The sequence below is a fragment of the Uranotaenia lowii genome, chromosome 2, assembly GCF_029784155.1.
Source record: "Uranotaenia lowii strain MFRU-FL chromosome 2, ASM2978415v1, whole genome shotgun sequence".
NCBI classification, from domain to species: domain Eukaryota; kingdom Metazoa; phylum Arthropoda; class Insecta; order Diptera; family Culicidae; genus Uranotaenia; species Uranotaenia lowii.
This window is the reverse complement of record NC_073692.1, coordinates 87,870,048-87,895,163: the sequence shown is the minus strand read 5'-3', so window position 1 is coordinate 87,895,163 and position 25,116 is coordinate 87,870,048. Positions and strand designations below refer to the sequence as shown.

Below are 25,116 nucleotides of genomic sequence, written 5' to 3'. Positions count from 1 at the left end.
AAGTACTGTAAAAGAATGTTACAAAGGAGTAACAGTAAACAAAATAATGTAATCTGGGACAAAATTTGCAATAAAAACACTGTGAAGAAAAGTTTTATCAATTTCTGTATTCAGTTAACCTCAGTATATCAGTATTTAGCTTGATTGAGTTGTTATTAAAGCATTGAGATCCACAAAAAGATCAGTTTCGATGCTGGAGTCTAGTTTTGCCTGCATTAATCACATTGTAACTATGTAATAATAATGACCTCACCGCTCTCCTAGAAGCTATCAACGCACTCCAGGGGCGGTAGGGACCTTTATAGCTCAGTAGTTTTAATCATGTTCATGTTCATGAAAAGAATTAGCATATTCTTACCCGTGCTCGGTTTCTCGGTTTGATTAACATAATTTATTAAGTTAGTTCTGCCAGCTTGTTTTGAACCCAAATTTCAGATAGAATTGAGCACATCCCTCTATCAATCTTTTTAAACCAAAACAATTTGTTTAGAAACATATTTAGGCCATGTGAGTCAATATTCTATAGTTTTTTTTTGCTACGCTAAGGTGTGCTTACTACTAGATTAGCTTGAAGATATTTGTGTACCATTTGGGTAAATTCATCGAACATTGATGCGAATACAGGTTCGGGCACCCTAAAATGCGCAAGCAATGGTTCCTATGGTGAACCTTTTTAGTGTTTATTCCGAAATGAATTATTTTGGAAGTTTTTATTTTTGCTGGTACAAGTAAATTCATCATTCGCATAATTGAAACCATAATTGGCACAAACTTTGTACCAACGCCCAAACCTCGCAACTTCTTCGTTCGGCTAAGTCTTTCGGGTGTCTTCGCCTAACCACCCCAGTTAATAATTAGAAACGGGTTCCGAGAATCGGCAGCCAAAGTTTTTCCCCCGCCTTTTTCAAAAATAAAGAAAAACAACAACAGACATTTCAGCACAGCAGCGGCAAGTGCTGTTAAGTTACCCCACAACCCGTGAGGACCGGGACGTCGCTGATTCCGAGGCGTAACCAGGAAAACGCGACTACGCGCGGCGAAAATAACCAAACCAAACCAGCAGCAATGCTTGAACGGGTCGATGTAAAGAAAGACTACAGGGTGAATTGATTGATGGTTGTTACGAGTTAGATGCACGTTTAAAGACCAGTGATTTCACAGCTAGCGCACGAACCGGCCACGGCTACGGTGTTGCAGACGTTGCTGGAAGCGGAACATCAGGAGGATACCGAGCAAAGCAGTTCTTCCAGTGGGAATTCGTCACCATCGAAGAAGGGAACCGTCAAACGTGGACCGTCAGCCAAAAACGGTCAAAACGGGAACACCGCGCAAAATATGGAGGAGCTAAAGGATGCCAGTATCCATCACACGGCACTGAAACTGACCGAGGACATCAAAGCCATGAAGATCTACGGTAGTCTGTACAAAACGGTTCAGGTAGGTTTCCGACCATGGAGATGAACTTTAAATATCTCTTCTGATTGCTTCAAAAGGCACATTTTCCGTCTATCTTATCTGCTTTTCCCTCTTTTATCCCTAACCTTGTACATTTAGCACAAAAGCCTCTAGTAGAGTATAATCGATAATTTTTATTGTAGGACAATAGACAAAGATCTGCAGCATAAGAACTTGTGATAACCAAACTTCGTCGTTCTTATAGAAACGGAGCAACAAATACGCCCACTCACCAATCGTTGGGGGTGTGCATGCTCAGTCGCAATCACGTTCAATAGTGCATCTCGTACGGCGGTGTTATGAGTTTTCACTGTCCCTTACGCAATTTGATTGATCTCAATTCGGGAGTTGCATAGCAATTCGAGCATTTTTTTACAACATTTAATATGTGGTAAATACTTCGGATTAATTTTTCTTCGCTCATTCCCAACACCTGTCGTTTTATGCTATCTCATTGTGTTTTTTTAGAACGATTTAAAAAAAAAATCTCTGAAAATTTATCACATTAACCCTCATCCGCATTAGAGTGTCATTTTGACACTATTGCAAGTTTGAAGGCTTGTAACTTTTTTCAGAAGCTTCAAAAAACAAAATTTCTTCGGGAACCCCAAATGGTTTCAAAAGTTCTTGAATATTGTATCTTTCCTTTTTTTTATGGACGAACCCTGGAAGCCTGGACAAAAAAAAACTCCCTTTTCCGACTTAGAGTGTCAATTTGACACTCCAAAATTAAATCTATCTAAGTCGTTTGAATTATAATTAACCTATATAAAAATGAATGTTTGTCTGTCTGTCTGCTCACTATAGACTCGAAAACTACCGATCCGATCAATGTGAAACTTGGTATGTGAGAGTTTTTGGGGCCGGGGATGGTTTCTGAATCACTTTCAAACCGCTCCGACTTGAAGGAGGGGGAACTCCCATACAAAATTTGTAGTTTTTCGAAACGAATTAAAGTCATGGCATCCATTTTCTCGAGATTTTTTTTCCTTTGGACGGTTTGTTTTTCGTCTCCATGGTCGAGGCGTCGCAAGTTAACGTCGCGAGAGGATAGTGATCATGGCATAGCATACTGATCAATGGGAATCTTTTGGCGCGTATTTCTCAACCAAGCATATTTTCAATGCAAGTGGTGCGATATGAAGCCTTGAGGTGGTTTTTTTTCTTGATTCCTAGCTCATTTGTGCAGCACATGGTTATGAATGACGCCTAGATGTGACCCAGATTGACATTTTGCCGATCGAATAAAACATATACATTTTTTTGGCAAAATCTGAAATTGAAAACTCATGGCATCCATTTTCAGAGATTCTCTTTTCCTTAAGGGGTTTGTATTTCGTCTCCATGGGCGAGCAAACGTCGTCGCAAGTGGATAGTAACCAAAGCGTACTGTTCATTGATCGCTGGAAAAATTTAAAAATTAGGCACCTGTTTCTCAACGAAGTACCTACATTTCTTGGGCACGTGGGGGCGATGTGCAACCTAGATGTGTTTTTTCTTGCTAATTGTACACAGCACGTGGAAATAAATGACGCCTAGATGTGACACGGATTGGTATTTTATCAATTGAATCAAAGCCTTTTCTTTAAATTAGATAAGATAGGATTGACGTGTTTATAAGTGAAAGGTATCAGTGAAATAGGTTGTACTCCATTTACCCGAAAACCTTTGCCCAGAATGAAAAATCCCCAGAATTTCAATCGCCAGAAAGAACCATTCCCCAGAATTTTTTCCCCCAGACGAACTATTCCCCAGAAAATGTTTCGCCAGAATGTACCATTTCTCAGAAATTTTTTCACCAGAATGAATTTACCAGAAGCTTTTTCGCCAGAAGAACCATTTCCCAGAAAAATGAAAACAAAAAAATAAATAAACTAGAATTTTAAAAAAAGAAGGAATTGTTACAAAAAAATCGGTATTCATAAATTTATTCTTTTGCGGCAAAGCCGCAACCAACGAAGCTCCCAAAATCCGAGGTGGCCGCCGACCCACCGTCGGAAGCGGCGGCCCTATTTCATTGCCACGCGACAGCGTGAAGGACAATATGTCTTTCAAGTTCGAACGCGCAGCGTGAGGAGTCGGATACCAAAACGGTTTTTAAACGATCATGGAAAGGAGCATTAAATCAATTAAAGCTCCCAATATAACTCCCAATTAAGGTTCTAATATAATTTTAGTTGGAAGCATTCAAACAAGTGGTTTCATTTGAAAAATCATTTTGAAAAATATAATTTAGAATATTTTGAAATTTACAAGAATTTATAAGATTTAACAACGGAAAAATAAAAAAAAAATAAATACAAGAGGAAAAAATCTGGGAAATGTTCCATTCTGGGGAAAAAAATTCTGGGAAATGTTCCATTCTGGGAAAAAAAATTCTGGTAAATGGTGCATCCTGGGGATTTTTTTTTCTGGGAAATGGTTCATTCTGGGTTTTGATTTCGGGTATTTGTCATTATGGGGAAAAGTCATTCTGGGCAAAAGTTTTCGGGTAAATGGGATACAATCGTGAAATAAACTGATTTTTATTGACCAAAAGTGAGGGAATTCATTTTCCGAAAGAATTTTCATTCAAGGAACACTAGAGCATGTTCAAACGTTCAACTTTTATCTGTTACAAAAAAATAAAAATTATGTTTTCTTCTAGAAATTACTACTTCGGCCTAAATACACAACTGAAATGAATTTAGAAATGAAAATGGAAGCTTTTTACTTTAAATAATTCTGAAAAAAAACATCGTACTTTTTGCTTACATACCAATTCAAGTACGTACTTAACATGAAAAGTGTTTTTGTGTTACATGGCTAAAAGATACTTTTGATCCGCTCCTTTTTTGAAAAGTGAGACTTTAGAACTGATATTCAACTGGAAGCAAATTTTTTATGACAAATTTTTAGTATACTCTTAAAGTGTTAGAAACAATATTCCCTCCTGTCAACTTACACGGTGGGGCAAGGGCAAACGTCGAACTTTTAATAAATTCATCTTCAAAATGATTCATTATGCTGGAAAGGCTCGAAGGGGTATTCCGAATGTTGAAACTGAAGCGGATATTTAAAATTCTTAAATGTCTTTGTAAATGAAGGTGCTTTGCTTTGAACAGCATTCGTTAAAAGGGGAGTAACAAACATAAATTTATACTGCAGATATATCAATGAAACATGATAAAACAAACAAACAGAAATACCGTATACTGGGGGAGCTTTGATCACTTTTTTTTATTCATTTTTGAATATTTTGGCAAAAGATGGACAATGTTGCTGCATACATTTAGGGGCAAAAATTATAAACATTTCTCAATATTTTTTGGCCTCAAAAACAAATGAAATTTTACCTTCATGTAATTCTCTAGGTCCTCCCACTGTTCCTATGTTTTTTTTTTTATTTCAAACTTAACCATTTGATAGGGTTTTTAGTCATTTGTTCTCTACAGGCTTTCTCATAGAAAATGTCCGTTTTTTTTTAATATACAAAAATTATCATAGAATGACCATAAAAATAACTCTAATACTATACTTATACAAAGGAAAAAAGTTAACCTTTCATATAAAACAACCCATTTGCTTCTAAATGCTAGCATTTTATCAAGAGTGGTGTTTGTTTGTGAGTCTTCGAAAAAACAGATATTTTAAAACTTTAAAATTAGATTTAAGTTGTTTTTTTTTTTTTAGTTGGTAACCACAGGTGGTAAATCCCGGTTTACGGATTGTATTCCAAGGCACGGCGAGCCACCGCGTCCCCCCAGTTTGCTACTCTGGGTCCATGGGTACAATGGGCAGACTCATGATATACTCCGTGTATACCCCCTACTCCCTAAACTCCACCTGGGGCCGCAGACCTGGTTCCCACCTCGAACTGTTTAGTACACTATGCTTCAATAGTGGGAGGTCTATTCGCGCTAATGCGCTCAAAGGCAATACTCATTAACGAGACCACTTTCAGCAAAACCTCTCATCCTTACGACTCGACGCCTGAACTCTCCTCTGACGACTTGAGAACCGACATCTCCTCGCAATGACTCGAGATTCCCACACAAACCTCTCCTCTTCGCGACTTGAGGCCTGATCTCTCCTCTAACGACTTGAGATCCGACCCCTCCTCGCATCGACTCGAGGTTTACCTCTCCTCTGCACGATTCAAGGCCCGATCTCTCCTCTAACGACTTGAAATCTGACCTCTCCTCGTAATGACTCGAGGTGACCACTTGTACCCCTCCTCTTGTTGGTAAGGGGCCTGATCCCTCCTCTTACGACTCGGGACCCGACCTCCTATCATAAAGACTCGGGGTTGACCACACAAACCTCTCCGCCTGAAGGTTTGAGGCCTGACCTCTCCTCTAACGACTCGAAGCCCGACCTCTTATCTTCAGGGTTCGAAGTTTGCCACCTTGCCCGTCGTGTGCCAGATCGAGAGCAGCTTATCCTGGACTCGCGCCTGTCACGGCACACGCGCGGGACGTGACGGGGGGGCGCGGGAGATTTAAGTTGTATGTATGTATGTATGTATGGGTCCCCCATCGGTAGCAAGGTCCAGCCTATGTCTGTGTGGTTTGGCCTTCGAATTGCTTCTAGGGCTTCCACGGCCGATGGTTCGTCGAGGGAAGGCATCCAACCTTCAGAGACCTACAATGGTTGGCAATCCATTCCGCTTGCAGACTTCTCAGTTTGTTTAGTCTTCTCAGTTTGTTATCATCGCGCTTTTGTTACATCCAGGGTTTGGATGCGAAACATCGATAGATGCGTTTCTGAGTTAAAGGGAGTATGCGATCACATATCATCTTTTTGTTCGTCCGCACTGCAAGGTTTCTGTTTTGGGGCGGACCACGCTCGGCCTACTAATCTGTGGTGGTAGATGCAACGCTTCATAGTAACTAGTAGGCCCGTGAGGAACAAAAATTTGATATGTGATGATATGCTTCTAAATAAATTCTACCCGCTCATTTTCAACATCTTTCATTTCATCTAACCTTCTATCCACCTATATAAAAACACTTCATAATCTTAAGATGTCCCTACTAAAAAGGACATCACTTTTCATCGCTAGGCCGATAAATTAAATCTACAAGTATAAATTACGGTGATTAACCCTTCATAAAATTAAAGATAAGTTTAAATAATAACGAGAGAATTACCTGATTGAACAATTTTGAATATTCTCAGAGACGTGGATTTTGTGAGCTGTAGTATCACACTGGGTATCTGTAATTTATGAACTGTAGAATGTCACATGACAAATGATTGATTCAAAAGTCCTGTCTAACTCACCATTTTCAAATTTTCGTAAAAAATGGTTTAAAAACCCATAACGATGTTTTTTTTTATTATTTTTTAGAAAATGTGATAAAAACCTTATAACAGAATCAAGTTAGTCTAAGTGTTCAATGATTTGAGTGTTATGAAACAACCAATTCAATGGAATATGTTCAAAATTTTGCTATATTCTGGCGAAAATCTGAAAAACCTTGAATTTTTTACCGGGAAAACCGGTGAAGAAGTTGTGACCACCCTGATAGCCATTCTTCTATGATGGTTTTAGACCCCTTCCTCCTTCAAAAAGCAAGATACAAAGGAGGAGGGTAAGTCCCAATATGATTTTTTTTCTTTTGCTTAATTCGAATACTATTGTTAGATTGACCCAAATTTATCATCGGAAGGTATTTGACAAAGAAAAATGGTTGTATGATAATGTGAGACCCCTCTTTTTATTCTACAGAGAATTCGGAACGGGGGGGGGGGGGGGGGGTGGGGTGCTCTCATACATTTTTTTTTTGCATAACGCGAGAATTAACACATTGAATCAAATTTTAAATCGGAGGGTGTTTGAGACCCCACTCTGAGTAAGGTATGGAGAGGTGCCGTTTTGGGGGGATTCCATTCAATCATTTGCATAACTTGAAGACTTATTAAACAAATGGAACCAACATTTGGCACGTCAATTAGGCGAAACACCTACACTCAGAAAAATACTATTATGTATGCCATAAGATTCTCTTATGAAGTGGCGCCATAAGAAAAATTAATGAAATTCATAAGATTGTCTTATGACGCGAATGAATTCTGAAGATGAACGCCTACTTCAATGAGAGGTTGTTGCTTTTCATAAGAGATTCTTATGGAAACAGTAAATCACTTTCTAATAAGAAAAATTCTCGATATTTCATGCTGAAAACATTCACTTTATTGTTTGCCAAATTTGTTTAAAATTAAATCCTTCATGGTCACCATCAGCAGCGCTTCAACAGACGGCTCCATCAAAGTTTTTTTGCCGCATCGTAATCTTCGACCTTTCGTTTTTTGCCGATCAGCTTGCTGAAAAGTAAACAAATAATGTATTTTGGTTTACTAATATATTCAACGTTCACACCAAACATTGAAGGAAAACTATAATAACTATGAACTGGCGATTGCTTCGTACTGTTAGATGATGAAAAAAAACTGATGCTATGAATGAATGTGTTCATCATTTTTTCACAATGCCGTTTCTTCTATTTTTCATAAGAACATCGTATGAAAATTGAAAGAATTTCATAAGACTCTTATGAAAAATTAGTTTGGACGCAAAAAAGTGGTTCATAAGATGTATCTTATGAAATTTATAATAAGATTTCCTCTGAGTGTAGTAGTCAAAAGCTATACCTGGAGAATATGGCGCGTGCGGTTCCTATTTTACAACAAGCGGCCGGGCATAAAGGGTAATACGGGAAAACGCGTGTAAATCGGTGAAATCGTTTATTTAAAAAATCAAATTAAATTTCTTTTTCAAGTATAAATTTAATTAGTATAAAATTCTTCCGCTTCCGCTTTTCCAAATCCGAAATGCCGGGCCTTACGCTTAACCCCTGCCATCAGATTTTGTACAGCCACCTTGTCCACCTTCTTCGCCGCAAAAAGCCAGTTTGCCTTGAACTGCTGCTCGTCCTTAGCAGTTTTTTTGGTCTTCTTTAGGTTCCGCTTGACAATAGCCCAGTATTTCTCAATTGGGCGGAGCTCTGGCGTGTTGGGAGAGTTCTTGTCCTTGGGAACCACTTGCACGTTGTTGGCGGCGTACCACTCCATGGCCTTGTTACCGTAATGGCAAGATGCCAAATCCGGCTAAAACAGTACGGAACAACCGTGTTTCTTCAGCAGACGTTTATTCAAACACGCTTTCACGTAAATTTCTTGGTTGAAAGTCCCGGAAGCTATGAAAATGCTGCTTTTCAAGCCACAGGTACAGATGGCTTGCCAAACCAGATATTTCTTCGCGAACTTTGACAATTTCATGTGCTTGAAAATATCTGCTACCTTTCCCCTTCCTTTTGCCGTATAAAACTCCTGTCCCGGAAGTTGCTTGTAGTCGGCTTTGACGTAGGTTTCGTCTTCCATTACCACGCAGTCAAACTTCGTCAGCATCGTCGTGTACAGCCTCCGGGATCGCGCTTTGGCCGTCGTATTTTGTTAATCATCGCGATTTGGAGTCACTACCTTCTTGTAAGTCGATAGTCCGGCTCGTTTTTTGGCTCGATGCACGGTTGTAGACGATACACCCAGCTTATTTGCGGCATCTCGGAGAGAGAGGTTAGGGTTTCGCTTGAAACTACCGGCAACTCTCTTTGTCGTCTCAGCGGCTTCCGGTTTTCGATTTCCCCTCGATCCAGACTTCCTGGCTGTCGACAAACGTTCCCCAAACACTTTAATTACATTTGAAACGGTTGATTTGGCAACTTTTAGCGATTTTTCCAGCTTTGCGTGCGAGTAGCTCGGATTTTCACGATGCGCGAGCAAAATTTTGATACGCCGCTCTTCTTCCTTGGACGGCATTTTGACAACTGAAGAGTGAATTCTAAAATCAAAATAGGAGCAACATTCTACACAAACACACTTTCAAAATGAGGGATGTTCAGGTTTTTTAAATGCAGAATTGCAAGAAATACGTCAAGTTGATATTGATCAAATTTTGATCGTATCACCCTTTATATAGGCGAGCTGTAAGCTGTAACATGCGAATTTCGTTGTACTTTCCATTACATTCTGACCATTTTGCCTTTAGCGCAACTCAACACACTTGACATAGAACGATCCATTTATATTTATTTCTTAATCGGGTTTGTCGTTTCCATTTTGCTGTAAAATGTTACTTTCAAACACGTTCTGTAAGTATAGGACTCATCAGTTTGCTTAAACTGGCGCTGTAAATATGTTCTGGCGATGCTGTAGATTGAGATTCTTTTTTCCTCTGCTGGATTCAAGTATATATAGGTAAAGTAGTTAGAAACAAGTGCCGCCTATTTTAACAGAGTTGGTCATGATCGTGGGATATTAAGCGTCCGTTGAAACAATTTCAGAAGTTGGCATGCTCACCAGAAGTAGACAAGGACGATATGAAGCATACCTTGGAGGAGGCGATCAAAGCCAACGGTCTTGAAACGGAAATTCGCAACATAATATTCCACTTGATCAGAAATACCGTCAAGTCGGATACCAAATCGCCGATAGCTCCGAGTGATCCGCTGTATTACCTTCGACGTGCTGGCGTCCAGTGGGAGCGCCGAGTTCGAAAATCGCTCAATTCCATGTGCTGCGAAGCCAAGACGCAGCTATTGGGACAGTCACGCGTCGCAACCGATCGGGAAGAAATCCTTTCCAAGTGGGACGAATTGAGTAACTATCAAATAGATTTGACCAACTACCGACCAGTGTATGCGCCGAAAGATCTTCTGGATGTGCTTCTTTCCCTGAAAGGCCCCGTCAAACAGGATGAAACAGAGTACAGAAAATATTTACGCTATTCTTCGCAGCAGGTTGCCAGCAAACTTCAACTAATCCAATCGTTTTTCAGTTTTCTTCCCAAGTGGGAATTTTCACATATTTCTCTTCCGGTCAAGAACCTGTTCGAGCTGCGGGTGCACTTTTCCGAGCTGCTGAGAAACGATAACAGTGGCGGGATATCGGAATGGGCCGTCACGTGCCAGAAGATCCTCAAAACACGCCACGCTCCCCTGTGTCAGCAAGCCCTGAAGAAGGCAATCACCCCACCTCCGCTGCGAGGCGCACTCTGGGCCTATGTCCTTGGCAGCCAGGTGGAAGCGCATGTAAGCTTTGGTGTTGTTGATCATTAGGATCAAGGTGGGTAGCCATTGATTTCTTTCTGCTAACAAGTTTGGTTCCTTTCCGTAGCACAACGAACATTGGGAGAAACTGAAACACTCGGTGCTTACCACGGAATCTATAGTTGATAAGTTAGTATTCAAGGATGTTCAGCTAACTGCCACCAACGACGATCGCTATTTCGTGTTTGAAGACGTCCTCTACCAGGTACTGTAGATATTTGAGAAAGCTGGAGTCTTTCAACGCCTTCAGTTGTTGATTCTTCCCAGATTATGCTGTGCTTCAGTCGGGACACGGAAATCAGTCAGATGATACAATCAGAATTCAGTAACTCTGCTAAACTGAAACAATACGAAGGCCCAGCCTGCGGATTCGTTCCGTTCCATGGAATTTGCATGTTGGCAGCACCCTTTTGCTATCTGTACGACAACCCTGTTTCGCTGTACTTCACATTCCGGGCATTTTATGTGAGGTATTGTCACAGATTGACAACCATCAACACCCATCCCCAAGGAATCGTTAGTCTATGTTTGCTATTTGAAAAATTGCTTCAAACGCACGAACCTCAGCTGTGGTCACACTTTCGAGAGCTTCAGATACAACCGTAAGAGTAAACTTGACACAATGATGACGAATACAATTAAAACCCAAATTTCAACTATTTGCCCTCAGAATCCGCGTAGTTTTCAAATGGTTGATGCGTGCCTTCAGTGGCCATTTGCCTCCGGAGCAGCTGCTGGTCCTCTGGGATTTGATTCTCGGTTACGACAGCTTGGAGATTTTGTCCCTCTTCGCTCTGATCATTCTGAGCTTCCGGCGCGAGAGTCTTATGCAGGTGGCCACCCTGGAAAACATCGAAGCCATCTTGTCCGATTTGTCGTCGGTCAAGGTGCTGCCCTTGATACAGCTGACGCTTTCGCGAGACTGAGTGTTGCGAAATTTGTTCATGCTGGAAAACGATTAGCCGCGATTTGGTGGAACATTGTCATATCGGAGATTACCCAACCGTAGCAGGCATTCTGTTTCCGTATAGTTGGCAATGGCATCTTATCGTTGAATCAGTTTTCACCATGATCAAACTTCGTAACACTCATTGAATTTATAGAAGAAAAAAATGGAAAAATAGAATGCAATTTTGATGTTGTGATGTTAGTATAATCTGAAATGTTAGTTTTATGTGTTCTTTTTTATTAAATTGGAAAGGTGCAAGTTTGTAGTTCACATAATAGCTAGGTTCGGACAAATGTTACTTATTGAGCTCAAGCACAAAAGTGTCAAGAGCAAATGGTGGAGTGTCATTTGCAGGCGACTTAAAGATCTATTTTCAGTTTGAAAATGTCTTACCAATTCTGATTTATATGCACACAAGTAACGAAAAAACACTGTTCAAAATTCTTTCCATGTTTCTATGCTAGAGAGTTTATTTTTAAAATACACTTTAAAGATTTATATAGCAATTCTTCTTGAAGACCCTTATTCAGCAGGAATGGAACTTGTGAGGATTGATATGAAGCTCAGTTGGCTAAAGGTTGCTGATAGGAATGATAAACACGCGTTGGTAATTATTTTATCTATAAAAATGTATGTGATAGGACACCGTAACAGTTCTACTTAAAAATATAAAAAGAGGCGCCTCAGATGTCAGGCAGGGATGAATCCGGGATAAATCATTCCAGAGGATGAAAAAAAATATCAGAGGTTAGGGAAGAATGCCGCAAAGTGGTATACCTACTCCCGGAAAAGTTCAACTGTCAGAGGAGCGCAAATAACAAAATGCTTATTTCAAGAAAACTTGAGGCTGGTTTTTTAAGTTAAGTCCAATTTTGATTGGGTGACCCCTCAGAGGTTTAAAACGGAAAATTTTGGAAGAAAAATCATAGTTTTGGTGTTATTTATAGTACGACAAATAATTAATTTTTGTGAAAAAATTCACTTCACCCTTCACAACGTCGCTCGCATCCCTTGACACCATACAGTAAACCTGCATCTCTCGGGCACCCAAATCACTTAAACTAGGCTTGCCAGATACTTTCAGAAAAAAGCGGGACATTTCACGAAGAAAAAGCGGGACACAGCCGAAAAAAGCGGGACATTTTAAAAATGCTTAATTTTGTAGCAAAACTTCAGCCAAAGTTGTTCATAAAAAGTACACAAAAGTTCACACTGTTATTTTCCACGGTTCTCGCGAATTAACCCTCATCCGCATTAGATTTCATTACCCTAATCAGCACTTGTGGTGTCAATTTGACACCACAAGCTCAAATCGTTATAACTTTTGGCGTGTTAGACCGATTTAAACAAAACTTACATCAAAAGAAACCTTGTAATGTCAGTAAAATATGTTTAGAACATTATATATAGCTAAAGTTACTAGTTTTCTCGTTATTCAGCATGAAAGAAAAAAAATCCGAAAAAACATGCCTCACGAAAACTGCTGTACTTCATATTTTACACGTCCAAAAAAATATTTGTCTTATGCATATGAAAGCTGAAGTTAATGTCTACATCATGAAGATAAGAAATATTTTTTTAAATTTTTTTTAATGAAATGGTCACAAAAAGTTCAAAAAAGTGGTCTAAAAAACCTACTTTTCATTCGATTGCTAGTAAATACTGTTTGAGCGATGGTAGAGTTTTGAAAAAAATATGACTACAAAATGTATTAAAATTCCAACATTTTGCTGTCTTTAGATTTTTGATGCAACAAAAATTGAATTTACTGGAATTTTTCAAAGTTCACTACTTTGCGCAATTTTTTTACAAAAATTTCATCTGTTTTTGTGGTCCACCGTCAGGTTGTACCCGGATTATCAGTGCTTTTACTTTGTTTGGATTAACCAAGAGTATATTCATTGGAAAGCACATTTAATCTCCATTCTAGTGAGGTGCAACAATTCACGCTGTGAGATTTCACAAAAATATGAAAATTATAAACATAAAATCATTCCTGAATTTCTAGAACTACAAGCACCTCGTCCAGCAAAATGTGTTTGTTTGCTCTCCGAGTAGGTACGGTGGGTGGTGATTTGGGCAGAGAGCGAAGCCGACAGACGAAATAATGATGCGTGTCGTACGTTTCTTGGTTGGAAATTTTCTATTGACAGTAGTTCACGTTTGCTTGTCACGACACGCATCATTATTTCGTCTGTCGGCTTCGCTCTCTGCCCGAATCACCACCCACCGTACCTACTCGGAGAGCAAACAAACACATTTTGCTGGACGAGGTGCTTGTAGTTCTAGAAATTCAGGAATGATTTTATGTTTATAATTTTCATATTTTTGTGAAAACTCACAGCGTGAATTGTAGCACCTCACTAGAATGGAGATTAAATGTGCTTTCCAATGAATATACTCTTGGTTGGTCCGAACAAAGTAAAAGCACTGATAATCCGGGTACAACCTGACGGTGGACCACAAAAACAGATGAAATTTCAATTTGTAAAAAAATCGCGCAAAGTAGTGAACTTTGAAAAATTCCAGTAAACTCAATTTTTGTTGCATCAAAAATCTAAAGACAGCAAAATGTTGGAATTTTAATACATTTTGTAGTCATATTTTTTTCAAAACTCTATCATCGCTCAAACAGTATTTACTAGCAATCGAATGAAAAGTAGGTTTTTTAGACCACTTTTTTGAACTTTTTGTGACCATTTCATTAAAAAAAATTTAAAAAAATATTTCTTGTCTTCATGATGTAGGCATTAATTTCAGCTTTCATATGCATATGGCAAATATTTTTTTGGACGTGTAAAATATGAAGTACAGCAGTTTTCGTGAGGCATGTTTTTTCAGATTTTTTTTCTTTCATGCTGAATAACGAGAAAACTTGTAACTTTAGCTGTATATAATGTTCTAAACATATTTTACTGACATTACAAGGTTTCTATTGATATAAGTTTTATATGAAGTTCATAATAATTCAAACGACTTAAATAGATTTTACTTTTGTGGTGTCAAAATGACACCAAAAGTCGGAAAAGGGAGTTTTTTTGTCCAGGCTTCCAGGGTTCGTCCATAAAAAAAGTAAAGATGCAATATTGAAGAACTTTTGAATTCATTTAGGGTCCCCGAAGAAATTTTTGTATTTTGAAGCTTCTGAAAAAAGTTACAAGCCTTCAAACTTGCAATGGTGTCAAAATGACACCCTAATGCGGATGAGGGTTAACACGTTATTTGATAGAAAATATTTCAAGTCGTACATACATGAAAACGGTGGATTCGATACCGTAAAAAAAACTTTTGTGTAACTTGTTTAAAAATAAGTTTGTTTGGTAATTTGTTTAAAAATTTGAAAACTCAAGAAAACTACCATCACATTTCATCTTTATATACTTTGGACAATTGAGTCGAAAAAGGTGGTGTATAATATAACGCAATTTAACTAAGATAACGGCGCAAAAATCAATCTCTTTAATTCTATAATCTATTATTTATTTGGAGGCAACTTAAACAATATTTCCTTCATACATTGGTTGAACGTGCTCCAAAAACACTAAACTGAATCAGAATTTTACTGTAATGCTAGAGCTCTAGAGTTATTCAGTATTGCCTTATATAAACTATGAAAAATGCTGCTTATTTTGAGGAAATCCAAGCAACATTTCAGGTTTTATAACAGGCTACAAGACCAAGTTTAAGTTTTATAAGTGGCCTGAAGATTCTCATAAATCAATCAGTGTGTTCATCACAGAATTCAAATTGAAACTATAGTTTAATTTTTTCCAGTGTTAGTCAGTTAACTTTGTAAATTTTTTCCAAGAAAAAAAGCGGGACATTTTAAGCAAAAAGCGGGACAGCGGGACATTCAACAAAAAAGCGGGACATGTCCCGCTTTTGCGGGACGGATGGCAACCCTAACTTAAACTCTTGTTTTTAAAGTTAGTTCATTTTAAAGATATTGATTGAAATTAATTGAAAAAAACATCGTCTAGTTTTTGTTTGGTGTTTTTTAACGAAATTTTCAAACAAAGTAGAATTCCCCAAAAAAAATTTCCAAATTCTGCTTTAAACTGACAAAAATGTGCACGAGCTGTTAACCTACGTTTAAACAAAAAAAAATCACTTGTACACCTCTGATCCTATGCGCTTCAAATAATCTAATCCTGTTCATCTCCGGTAGGCAGGGAAAATATTTGATTCTGCATCAGCGTTTGATTGTAAGGTTTCAATTACCTTTTTTTAGGGGTTGTGTGTGACACTTTGTGAGGTTTTGTCTATCAAGTAAAATGCTTACGCCAGGTAACTTAGGAACAGTGAAGTTCTATCGTAAATCTCTAAGAGCGTTCTAACATAAAAACTAATTGAGAATGTTCTTGATTATAAGCGTGTATGATATGATGATATTATGTATATAACCATTGAAATATTTGTAATAAGATTACACAACCAAAATAACCAATCTAAATAAAATTTATAACAACCTGTGTAGCAGATTGAAGAATTCCTCTTTTTATTCTTTTTAAAATACAATTAGCAAAAGCAACTACCTATAAAAAAAAATGTAAAAATCGTATTTCAAGTTATAAACTAGTTTAAACAATTAAAACTACTTACTTCAAAATTTCGTTTTTTTTATTTACAAAGGCCTTTTACTTCAACAAAGTTTAAATGTGCCGAATGTATTCGTTTCATTAGGTTAGTAGGGAAGGGCCCGTTAGCAATATTCAATCAAGGAGATAGAAAAGGGTTTAAGGTAAAAAATTTCGTTGTTTCATCAATTTTTAGTCAAAGGTAAATAAATTTATTAAGAATTAAAAGAAAAAAAATTGGAATCGGGATATACAATTTCGAAATTCGAAAAAAAATTCAAAACTAGAACTTTTCATCTGAAAAAGTCAGAATTTGAGATCAAATAATATTGATTTCTAAGTTATCTTAAAATCTAAAATCTGCTATAGGGCCGTTCAGATACCACGTGGACAGAAAAATTAGATTTTCGACCCACTTCTCCCCCTCCGTGGACAAGTGTGGACATTTGGCAAACCCCTACTCCCCCACCTCGGATGTCGACGTGGACATATTTAAATTTTTTTAAAATCTAATTTGACAGTTAGAAAACACTACTTTTTGGCTTTTGTTATTGAAATGGCTGATTTTGAAAAAAAATAAGCATTTCCTGATATAAAATAATTTTAAAAATTTTAAATTTCTGAATGTTTATCATTTGTTTTCAAGTGGCTACTAACCCAGCTAACATGAAATCGTAATAGAAATGATAATCCAAATCGAATATTAAGACATTTTCAATAACTATCGTAAACACGTTGGTACTAAGTGATTTTCTATCATTCATTTACAACAAGCTTTGCCTAAAAAAAAGTTGAATCGTATAGCAGTTTAGTCAATTCGTAAATATGTCTCCAAAGAGTTGAGAATATGCTTATTCGAAATTTACGATTTGAGTAAACTGATTTACGATAAATGAACGGTCCTTCAATTGAAACTTTCTCCGGTTTCTTCCTATGACCGGTTCGTAAAAAGAAAATCTCATCTATAGAGCTATAGCGTGGGTCAAATCAACTGATAAGTTGGCATCGTGGTAAAATACCGGACTGCGAACTCGGAGGACTGGAGTTCAAATCTCGGTCGAGGATTTTTTTTATTTCGTTTATTTTGCTTTTTGTTGGAAAATCGAATCTTGTCATTGTAGATATATCGCCTCCACTTTTGTAGCTATATGCTTCTTTGGTAAGTTTAATACAATCTTTTCATCTGGTATATTGGTTTGAATAATTCTGTTTTTTCTGCGTTATACCTTCATAAATGTTTGCTGGGTAATTTTTTAAACTTAAACTAAAAAGCTTTGCAATTTTAAGATTTTGATTTAAACATCTTTATATTTATTCACGTTTAGAAAATGTTTTGGAAGTAAGTATGTCCACGTGGACATGACCCAAACCCCTACCCCCCTCTTCGTGGATAAGCGTGGACATTTGCATAACCACCCACCCCACTCCCCCCCTAAGTTTCCACGTGGTATGTGAACGGCTCCTATATTACATAGTTTTTTGTCTGTAATTTAAATTTTATTTTAGGACTATTTGGAATCCCCTCAAACGAAGGGACGTAATCTGAAATCTAAATTCTTGTGCTGAATTTGAATTATAATTTCTTATACTTAAGTTGGGTCAGTACAATGTATTTCCATTCCGATTATAAACTCAGCATTTAAGGTGCATCAAATTTCAATTTTTCACACGGGTTTCCCAAATTAGTGTTGTTGTCATTTGTCTCAACGCGCTAGAATTTGAACAAAAAGTGTGATTTGAATGCCCCAACAAATGTTCAAAACATCTTATTCATGTAAATCCTCATCTAACTATAGTTAAGTTAAAAAACTAACATTCAAATAACTTTCAAAATAAAACCCTTATAACTCTGCTCTGAAAAGAGATAGAGTTTTGATGTATTTAACAAAGTTTCATATTAAAGGTATGAGCCGTTTCAAATAAAGAAATTGTTAATAATAAAAAGTTTCATATTTTCACGTATTCTAAAACTTTGTAATATAAAGTAAAGCTCTATCTATTGAAGTAAAAAAATTAGAATTTTAAATTTTTTTATGGTAGACTTTGACTAATTTTGATGTTTTCAAGTTATGAAGCATGTTTAAAGAAGCAAATGTTCTGAAGATACTTAGGTAAGAGATAAGATAAAAGACAGAGGCGCTACGAAAAAATTTCCACATTTTGCCCTTTTGGACCACTGTGCACTAGGAGGAGAGGTATAGTACCAAATATTCATAGAAACATTCCTCGTACTCCAGTACCCTCCCATTCCAAATTTGGTTCCAGTGAGTGCATAAGTTCCCGATTAATGTTGAAAATTGTATGGGAGCACCCTCCCCCTTGAAGTTTTCTCACTGGAAGAACAGATGGTTCTCAAAATATCTTAAAAAATATCATAGAAACATTTATCGTATTCAAATACCTTCCCATGTTGAATTTGGTGCCATTTGCTTCATTAGTTTTCCAGTTATGCTGAAAATTTTAGAGAAACCCCTCCCACTTATCTATTTCTTCACTGGAAGAAGGAAGATGTACCAAATTATCATCAGAACCAACACAATTATCATCCATCAGAACCATTTCTCGTACCCAAATACCCTTTCAAGCCAAATTTGATCGAATAGTTTTCAAGTTACGCAATAAAAAAGGTATGGAAGCCCCCCTTCTCCCTCCCTAATTTCGCTCTGGAAGAAGGGAGGGTTCTGAAATAATCATAGAAACATTTCTCGTATTCTAATACCCTACCATGCCAAATTTAAAATCGAATACATTTCTCGTTCTTAAATACCCTCCCATGCAAAATTTGGTACAAGTTGCTCAAGCAGTTGAGCTGTTTAAACATTTGTCTTTTCTTTGAGAATAATAGGAACCTTCCCAGGCCTAAAAACCACCCACCTGCCAAGTTTCAAGCAAATCGGTTCAGTAGTTTTCGAGTCTACAGGGAACAGACAGACAGAGAAATATTCATTTTTATATATAAGGTACACCGGGGTAAGTGGGGACGCAGGGTAAGTGGGGACGGTGGCTATTAAAACAATACTGTGAACTATTTAACTTTTAATGCAGAATGTTAAATTTACTTGTAATCTATCCAATAACTGTAAAAGAGATACGGTTCCGACAGTTGCGGATGTTTACGGTGACTTTTTGTAAATTTTCTATTTTTAACTACGATGTGGAGTTGATGTGCATCTTTTTCAATAGCCAATTTCTCGTAAACTAGCTGGCTCTTGACGAAAAACTCTACATTGAAACAATCCTGACATTCGGAACACCCAGTTAGGAGAAGAAACGACGATTAAAAATTGCGAAAAAGGGTTTATTTGCAAAAATCTAAAATTGTGTCTCCAAACCCTACCTGGGGTAAGTGGGGACGGCTTTATACATACTTGATGTTTACACATTTTTTCAATTTTCTCACCTTCATTCAATACAATTTAGCATTATTTAGCATTCAGATCATGAAAAGTTGGGAAAAGTACTTGGTTTTCTTAAAATAAGTTTATATTTTCGATAATATCGGATTACACACAATAATCTTTGAAAGATGCCTTATTAATAGTAGGTACCATGATTTTTTTTTCAAAATTTCGGACGGTTCGAGCAATAAAGTAACGTATTAAACCAAAAAAACACAAATTTGTTGAAAATTTCCTGAGTAATCAAAGGGAAAATCTACCGTCCCCACTTACCCCATAAAGCGGGGTAAGTGAAGACACCAGCCGTCCATAACAATTTACGTGATAACTTTTTTCGCTTTGCGTCTATCAAGCTCATCTCTTCAGCATTTGTGAACAACATGTTCTGCATGCCATTGAACGCCATTTTATCAAAACAGACCCACTGCTGATTTTTTAATGATTTTTGAAAGTTGAACTATATGAAAAACCGTCCCCACTTACCCCGGTGTACCTTACCTATAGATAGATTACTCCAAAATCCAATTTTTTTTTGTACCGATCTTGAAGAGCAAGAATCTTTCTATGATAAAAAGTTTTAAAAGTGAAAATTTTCAGCGAATTCCTCGGGAGCACGGGTTTACGCATTTAACTCAAGTTTTTAAACACCTTTTTTTGGAAATTAACACATTTTTGTCTCGTGCCTTATGTTTCATGTTTCTGGTCCCAAGTCGGAGATCTAACGGCGTGTTCGTAAATTGATTTTTTCTATCGAAGTGATTTTTTCTATCGATGCTGGCGTTCGTAAATTAAACAACCAATATGCAAAAGCATTGGAAGGTGATATGACATCTACCAAACAATTCGATGCATCACCCAAAAAATCAATTTACGAACGCGCCGTAATACGAACGTTTTTTGAAACAGTTTAAACTATCAACACGTATTTTAACACTGATTTAAATTTCAAAAGAATGTATAGGAAATACGGATCTGAGAAATAAAAAATTTCAACCACATTCTGAGTCAGTTTTTCAACGTTCGTTTCACAACGGGTGTCGCAACGTTCAGTAATCGGAGAAAAAGGGACAGGTTTTCTTTCATCCAGAAAAAGTGTTAACTTCAATTACTATTCAACAGTTGTGTCTATTTGTTTGCAATCGATGACTAAACGAAAACATGGTTCGGAACAGAAAATTTTTGCCTTCTACCAGTTCTTCGGTTTGAAGCTTAGCTTCGATAGCCAGGACGATGCCGTTTCGGAGTCGTCGATTGTTCTGATCTCATCCGAATTTCCCTGCGCTTCCCGTATGCCGGCTTCCTTCAACTGTTCGATGAGTTTTTGGCGAAAAATAACTTTGTGTGGCCGTTTATCATTCTTGGATTCGACTTCGATTTTTATTTTAGCGATTGCCTCATTGTACGTTAAACCGTACCAGTCGATTTCTTCCGGGGTGTACTGGGACATGTAGCAAGCGAATTCTTTGAGGATAGTTTTTTGTTTTTCAGAGTTACCGGAATGCTTGGGGCATCCGGACAGCAAATCTACTAAAATCTTTTTCTTTAGCTTGATAGCTAACATCGATCGAAGGTCACAGGCTGGAGTTTTCAGGAGGTAATGATCGAACCCGTGGTTGTCGTGAATCAAATCCAAGGTACGATCCGTAACCGTTACTGCCATGTACTGGTTCAGGACTTGGCTGTGAACGACAGACCGTCGCAGCACCGGAACCCAAAAGTGTGGAACCCGTCGCTTGTATTGGTTCCGCTTCTGGAAGCCTTTGATGATGGCTTCCCCACCCCAGATGCCTTGATGCGCTTCCGGAGGGTCGATCAGAGGTAGTGGCACATTTTGGATGGGCGTTACCAGGCCAGAAAGATCATCACGCTGGAACATACCTGTCGAATGGATAAAATTTTAGGACTTATACCTAGTTGGCGATGGAATCGAAGAGTTAACTTTTTGCGCTTTCTTTCGCTATGAGTAATCTTTATTTAAATTTACAACTAGTTTATTAAAGGCCTTTTACTTTAACAAAGTTTAAATAAGCCGATTGTAGTATTCGTTTAACTAGGTCAGTAGGAAAAGGGGCCGTAATAGTCGGGGTTTCTAGGGGGTACTTCGATATCAGTTTTTAAATTAGCAATTCTTTAAAGCAAAGTTATCTTTCAATTATTGGATTTTTATCGATTCGAACTTTAAGTCTATTTTCATAAGCTTCCTTATTTTAGATTATGTGCAACCTTGTAAAATTTGCTTACCATCTTTAGGAACATAGTGAACGGCAGCTGGTTGTTGATTTCTCCATTCATCCCAGAACTTTTTGTAGGCAACCGGAAGTTGGGCACCCCATCCTTTGGTGAATTTATCGGACTTACGCAGCCCGTGGAGCAAGTTGCTACCCTAAAATAAAAAAAAAAGCGTGGTAATAAAACGTTTGATTTCCTTTAAAAAATATTGATGCGTAAAAAACACACATACGGGATGATGAAATAGTGATTACCGAATAACCTTGAATCACCGAAATTTTCGGAGCTTCTTTGGAGTTGCAAGGATGGGATCATAAATTTGTTACTTACTTGAGACGTGGCGTGTGCCATTCGTTGCTGGATCTAGAATACGGGAAAAAGTTTCTGTGGCAGTTTAACAGCGAGTTTTCCCTGAAAAATTAATAAAAACAATCACTTGCGTGTGAAGAACGTATTTTCGATCTTTTGACGTTTTCCGTTTTATTTATGCACACTAAAATTGAATTTCGCAGGAACACGAACAAAATATCCACGAAGAGTGTCGCAGTAACCGTGTTTGAGTAAAGTTTTTTCGGTAATTTTAATAACAAATTAGTTAGTAAATATTTGTTTTAACTCATTTAACTACACTAGGATTTTTAATATTTTATAAAATTAATATCCTTACTTGCATATGCACAAAACATTCAAATTGGGAATAAATGTTTCTAATTTCATTATCAATAATTGTACTTTTTATTTGCTTATAAACTATAAAAAAGCCTTTTTTCAAAAGATTTCATAACTAAATTACTTAACTTCATTACAATTTATATTAACTCTTATAATAATTTGAAATAGGCTTTATATGCGCACAGTGTTGCAACGTCGTAGGAACACGTTCATATGTTGTATGCAACATTAAAAGGGGCAATAAGGGTAAGGTCCACCCACCCCACAACTGTTCACCAATTAATTATAAATAACATAATAATTATTGCATATTCTTTCACCTGAAATATTTCACCTGATTCGTTCAATGCCAAATCAATCAATGGCCAATCTGAAATTTTTCGTTGAAAAAGTTTATAAATCATACTTCCATACGTGTTGCGTTACCCTGCGACGACTTTATGTTGCATAACATATCCCGAGTCCCGACCCGATGTACCGCAATCCAAACAAACAAACGTGCTCATAAATTCCTATGCCGGGTTTTCTTCGAAACATGGCTAGACCTATTTCATTCGTTACGGGAAACGCCAAGAAGCTGGAGGAAGTTCGAGCAATCTTGGGATCGAAATTCCCCCGGGAAATCTCCGCCGTCAAGCTAGATCTACCGGAGTTGCAGGGAGAAGTCGACGAGATTTGTAAGAAAAAGTGCCAGGAAGCAGCACGCCTCGTCAAAGGACCGGTTATCGTTGAAGATACATGCCTCTGTTTCAATGCGCTTAAAGGTTTACCAGGTAAGCTTTTTCCCATTAGGTTTTATTTATGTTGAACTTATAATTTATTACCTTTTAGGACCGTACATCAAATGGTTCCTTGAGAAACTGGGCCCAGAGGGGTTGCACAAGCTGCTCGATGGTTGGGATGACAAATCGGCCCAAGCCGTTTGCACCTTTGCTTATGCGCCCGATGAAAACGGTGAGGTGATTCTGTTCCAAGGTCGTACGGATGGAAAGATTGTTTTTCCCCGAGGATGTCGTGATTTCGGTTGGGACCCGATTTTTCAACCGGACGGATATGATAAAACTTACGCCGAGCTACCCAAAGATAAGAAAAATGAAATTTCGCACCGTTTCAGAGCGCTAGATAAGCTAAGAGACTTCTTCACTAAAGAATAAATTAGACACAGGTATTTGTATTTTTTTTTGTGAATTACAAACAAAATCGTAGACCCTATCTATAATTTTATTTGATAACAAAACTTTCATTTCTGAATTTAAAGTAAAAACTTAGTCGAACACCTATAGTATCTATACGTATTTAACGTTCGTAAAGAGATATGACATAACATACATCTTTTTGGATGAACATGTGAGCCGAATCTTTGTTGGTTTTTATAATTAATTTTATAAATCGTTACATTGTTTCTAGGAAGAAAAACATTTAAGAATGTACCGATTTGGTCCATAAGCCATGTTTGTTTCTCAACACTATTCAAATTGAGCTATTAAAAACTATTTCAATGGCTGGAGCAGAGTGCCTCCAGTAGGGTGGGTGCATACTGAGGAAAAGTAGGCAAGGGGTACCAAAAGTTTCTCATTGGTGGGGGGTGGAGACGGTGCGCTTTTTGACAGCGAATTGTTCGCCTACCATACCTACGATTACGATTGCCTGTCACAAGGGTCACAAGATGGACGATTCCGTGCATTGGTATAAGAACACACCTAGCTTTACCCGCCTTGGGCTGGAGTTCGCCAACTGATACACGCTCTTTTTTTTAACTCAAAATTAAGTATGACCGAGGTTCAAAACATAGTTCGATTCTATGAACTTAAAGTTAAGTACCCTTTTTCCTCCTTGCGATGGATCAAAACGGAGTTCGAACTGCGAACTCAAAATTGATCCCTTTTTTTTCCTTCGGCGAGGGATCAAAGCTGAGTTCGACCTTATGAACTAAAAATTGAACTCTCTTTGTTGGACTGAAAACACTTAGCGAGTTCAGTCCGAACCGGAGCAGCAACCAACGAACACGTCGCAAAATTTTGTCGTTCCGGAACAATTACCGGAAGATATGAAGGAACTTCATAATAGAATGCATGTTCACCGTGTCAGCGTAAAATTCTGTCCGTCATTGTCATCATATGGTGAGCGGCTTGGAATGTCCGGAAACTTCCGGATGTTGTTTACTTCCCGTGGGAAGTAACATCCGGAAGTTTTCTTTGACCGGGAATGTCAAAACTTTCCACCGCTCTGTAATTGCAATGCAATGTACCGGAACAGCAACATCCGGGTACAATAAATTTTAATCATCCTTTAATTCCCTGAAAATCAGCTACCCTCGAAAAAAAGGATAAATTCGAGTTCGGCAGCCGAACTTAGTATTGAGTATGCCTATCAGAACTTAGTTTTGCTGTTGCCCAGTCAAACTCAAAGTTGAGGGAAGCCACCGAAGTGCTGTTTTGAACCAAAACTACTTAATTTTGAGTTTAAAAAAAAGAGCGTGTATGAGATATATCCTTACCCTGAACCAACCTGTATACACATCTCAGGTGGCGATGGAAATCCCGTGCTAAGTGTTAGTAAAAGTTTTTTTTTATAAACATTGAAACCATGACAATTCGTGACGTCAGTTGCATTTCCAAACAAACAACCAACAGCGAAAACTATAGAGAAAAAATCATTGCCAACTGCTGTTTACGATTCTCGCCTAGGATACATCAAGGTGGGTATATATTCAGGAGGTGTTCCCGAATAACGAATTCCCGAATCAG

The 25,116-nt window shown here is 37.8% G+C and overlaps 3 protein-coding genes across 4 annotated transcripts; 2 read left to right on the top strand and 1 right to left on the bottom strand.

Annotated features, from left to right (window-relative positions):
- The first annotated feature begins 701 nt into the window (after window positions 1–701).
- Window positions 702–12,988, top strand: LOC129743693 (TBC1 domain family member 19-like). Of its 2 annotated transcripts, XM_055735792.1 has the most exons (7): window positions 702–1,101; window positions 1,162–1,437; window positions 9,780–10,201; window positions 10,274–10,526; window positions 10,612–10,749; window positions 10,812–11,146; window positions 11,215–12,988. In XM_055735792.1, exons 1-7 carry the CDS (start codon window positions 1,066–1,068, stop codon window positions 11,468–11,470), a joined length of 1,716 nt encoding a protein of 571 aa, XP_055591767.1. In that variant the 5' UTR covers window positions 702–1,065; the 3' UTR covers window positions 11,471–12,988. The 2 variants fall into 2 exon arrangements, with proteins under 2 accessions (XP_055591767.1, XP_055591766.1); XM_055735791.1 differs by having other exon boundaries at window positions 9,780–10,526.
- A 7,580-nt stretch (window positions 12,989–20,568) lies between these two features.
- Window positions 20,569–22,174, bottom strand: LOC129743694 (39S ribosomal protein L28, mitochondrial-like). The gene is made up of 3 exons (XM_055735794.1): window positions 22,028–22,174; window positions 21,710–21,851; window positions 20,569–21,346 (listed from the first exon to the last, which is right to left on the bottom strand). The coding sequence occupies exons 1-3, from the start codon at window positions 22,046–22,048 to the stop codon at window positions 20,655–20,657; spliced, it is 855 nt and encodes a 284-aa protein (XP_055591769.1). The 5' UTR covers window positions 22,049–22,174; the 3' UTR covers window positions 20,569–20,654.
- Window positions 22,175–22,832: 658 nt separating this feature from the next.
- LOC129743696 (inosine triphosphate pyrophosphatase) lies at window positions 22,833–23,638 on the top strand. The gene is made up of 2 exons (XM_055735796.1): window positions 22,833–23,142; window positions 23,201–23,638. Exons 1-2 carry the CDS (start codon window positions 22,884–22,886, stop codon window positions 23,521–23,523), a joined length of 582 nt encoding a protein of 193 aa, XP_055591771.1. The 5' UTR covers window positions 22,833–22,883; the 3' UTR covers window positions 23,524–23,638.
- Window positions 23,639–25,116: the final 1,478 nt, after the last annotated feature.

Coding starts and splice junctions, on each gene's coding strand:
- LOC129743693 (XM_055735791.1), top strand. CDS start 1,066: ATGCTTGAACGGGTCGATGTAAAGAAAGACTACAGG. Junction 1,438..9,779: donor GTCTGTACAAAACGGTTCAG/GTAGGTTTCCGA, acceptor AAACAATTTCAG/AAGTTGGCATGCTCACCAGA. Junction 10,527..10,611: donor GCAGCCAGGTGGAAGCGCAT/GTAAGCTTTGGT, acceptor TCCTTTCCGTAG/CACAACGAACATTGGGAGAA.
- LOC129743694 (XM_055735794.1), bottom strand. CDS start 22,048: ATGGCACACGCCACGTCTCAA. Junction 21,852..22,027: donor TGGCACACGCCACGTCTCAA/GTAAGTAACAAA, acceptor TTTTTATTTTAG/GGTAGCAACTTGCTCCACGG. Junction 21,347..21,709: donor TCACTATGTTCCTAAAGATG/GTAAGCAAATTT, acceptor TCCATTCGACAG/GTATGTTCCAGCGTGATGAT.
- LOC129743696 (XM_055735796.1), top strand. CDS start 22,884: ATGCCGGGTTTTCTTCGAAACATGGCTAGACCTATTTCATTCGTTACG. Junction 23,143..23,200: donor TGCGCTTAAAGGTTTACCAG/GTAAGCTTTTTC, acceptor ATTACCTTTTAG/GACCGTACATCAAATGGTTC.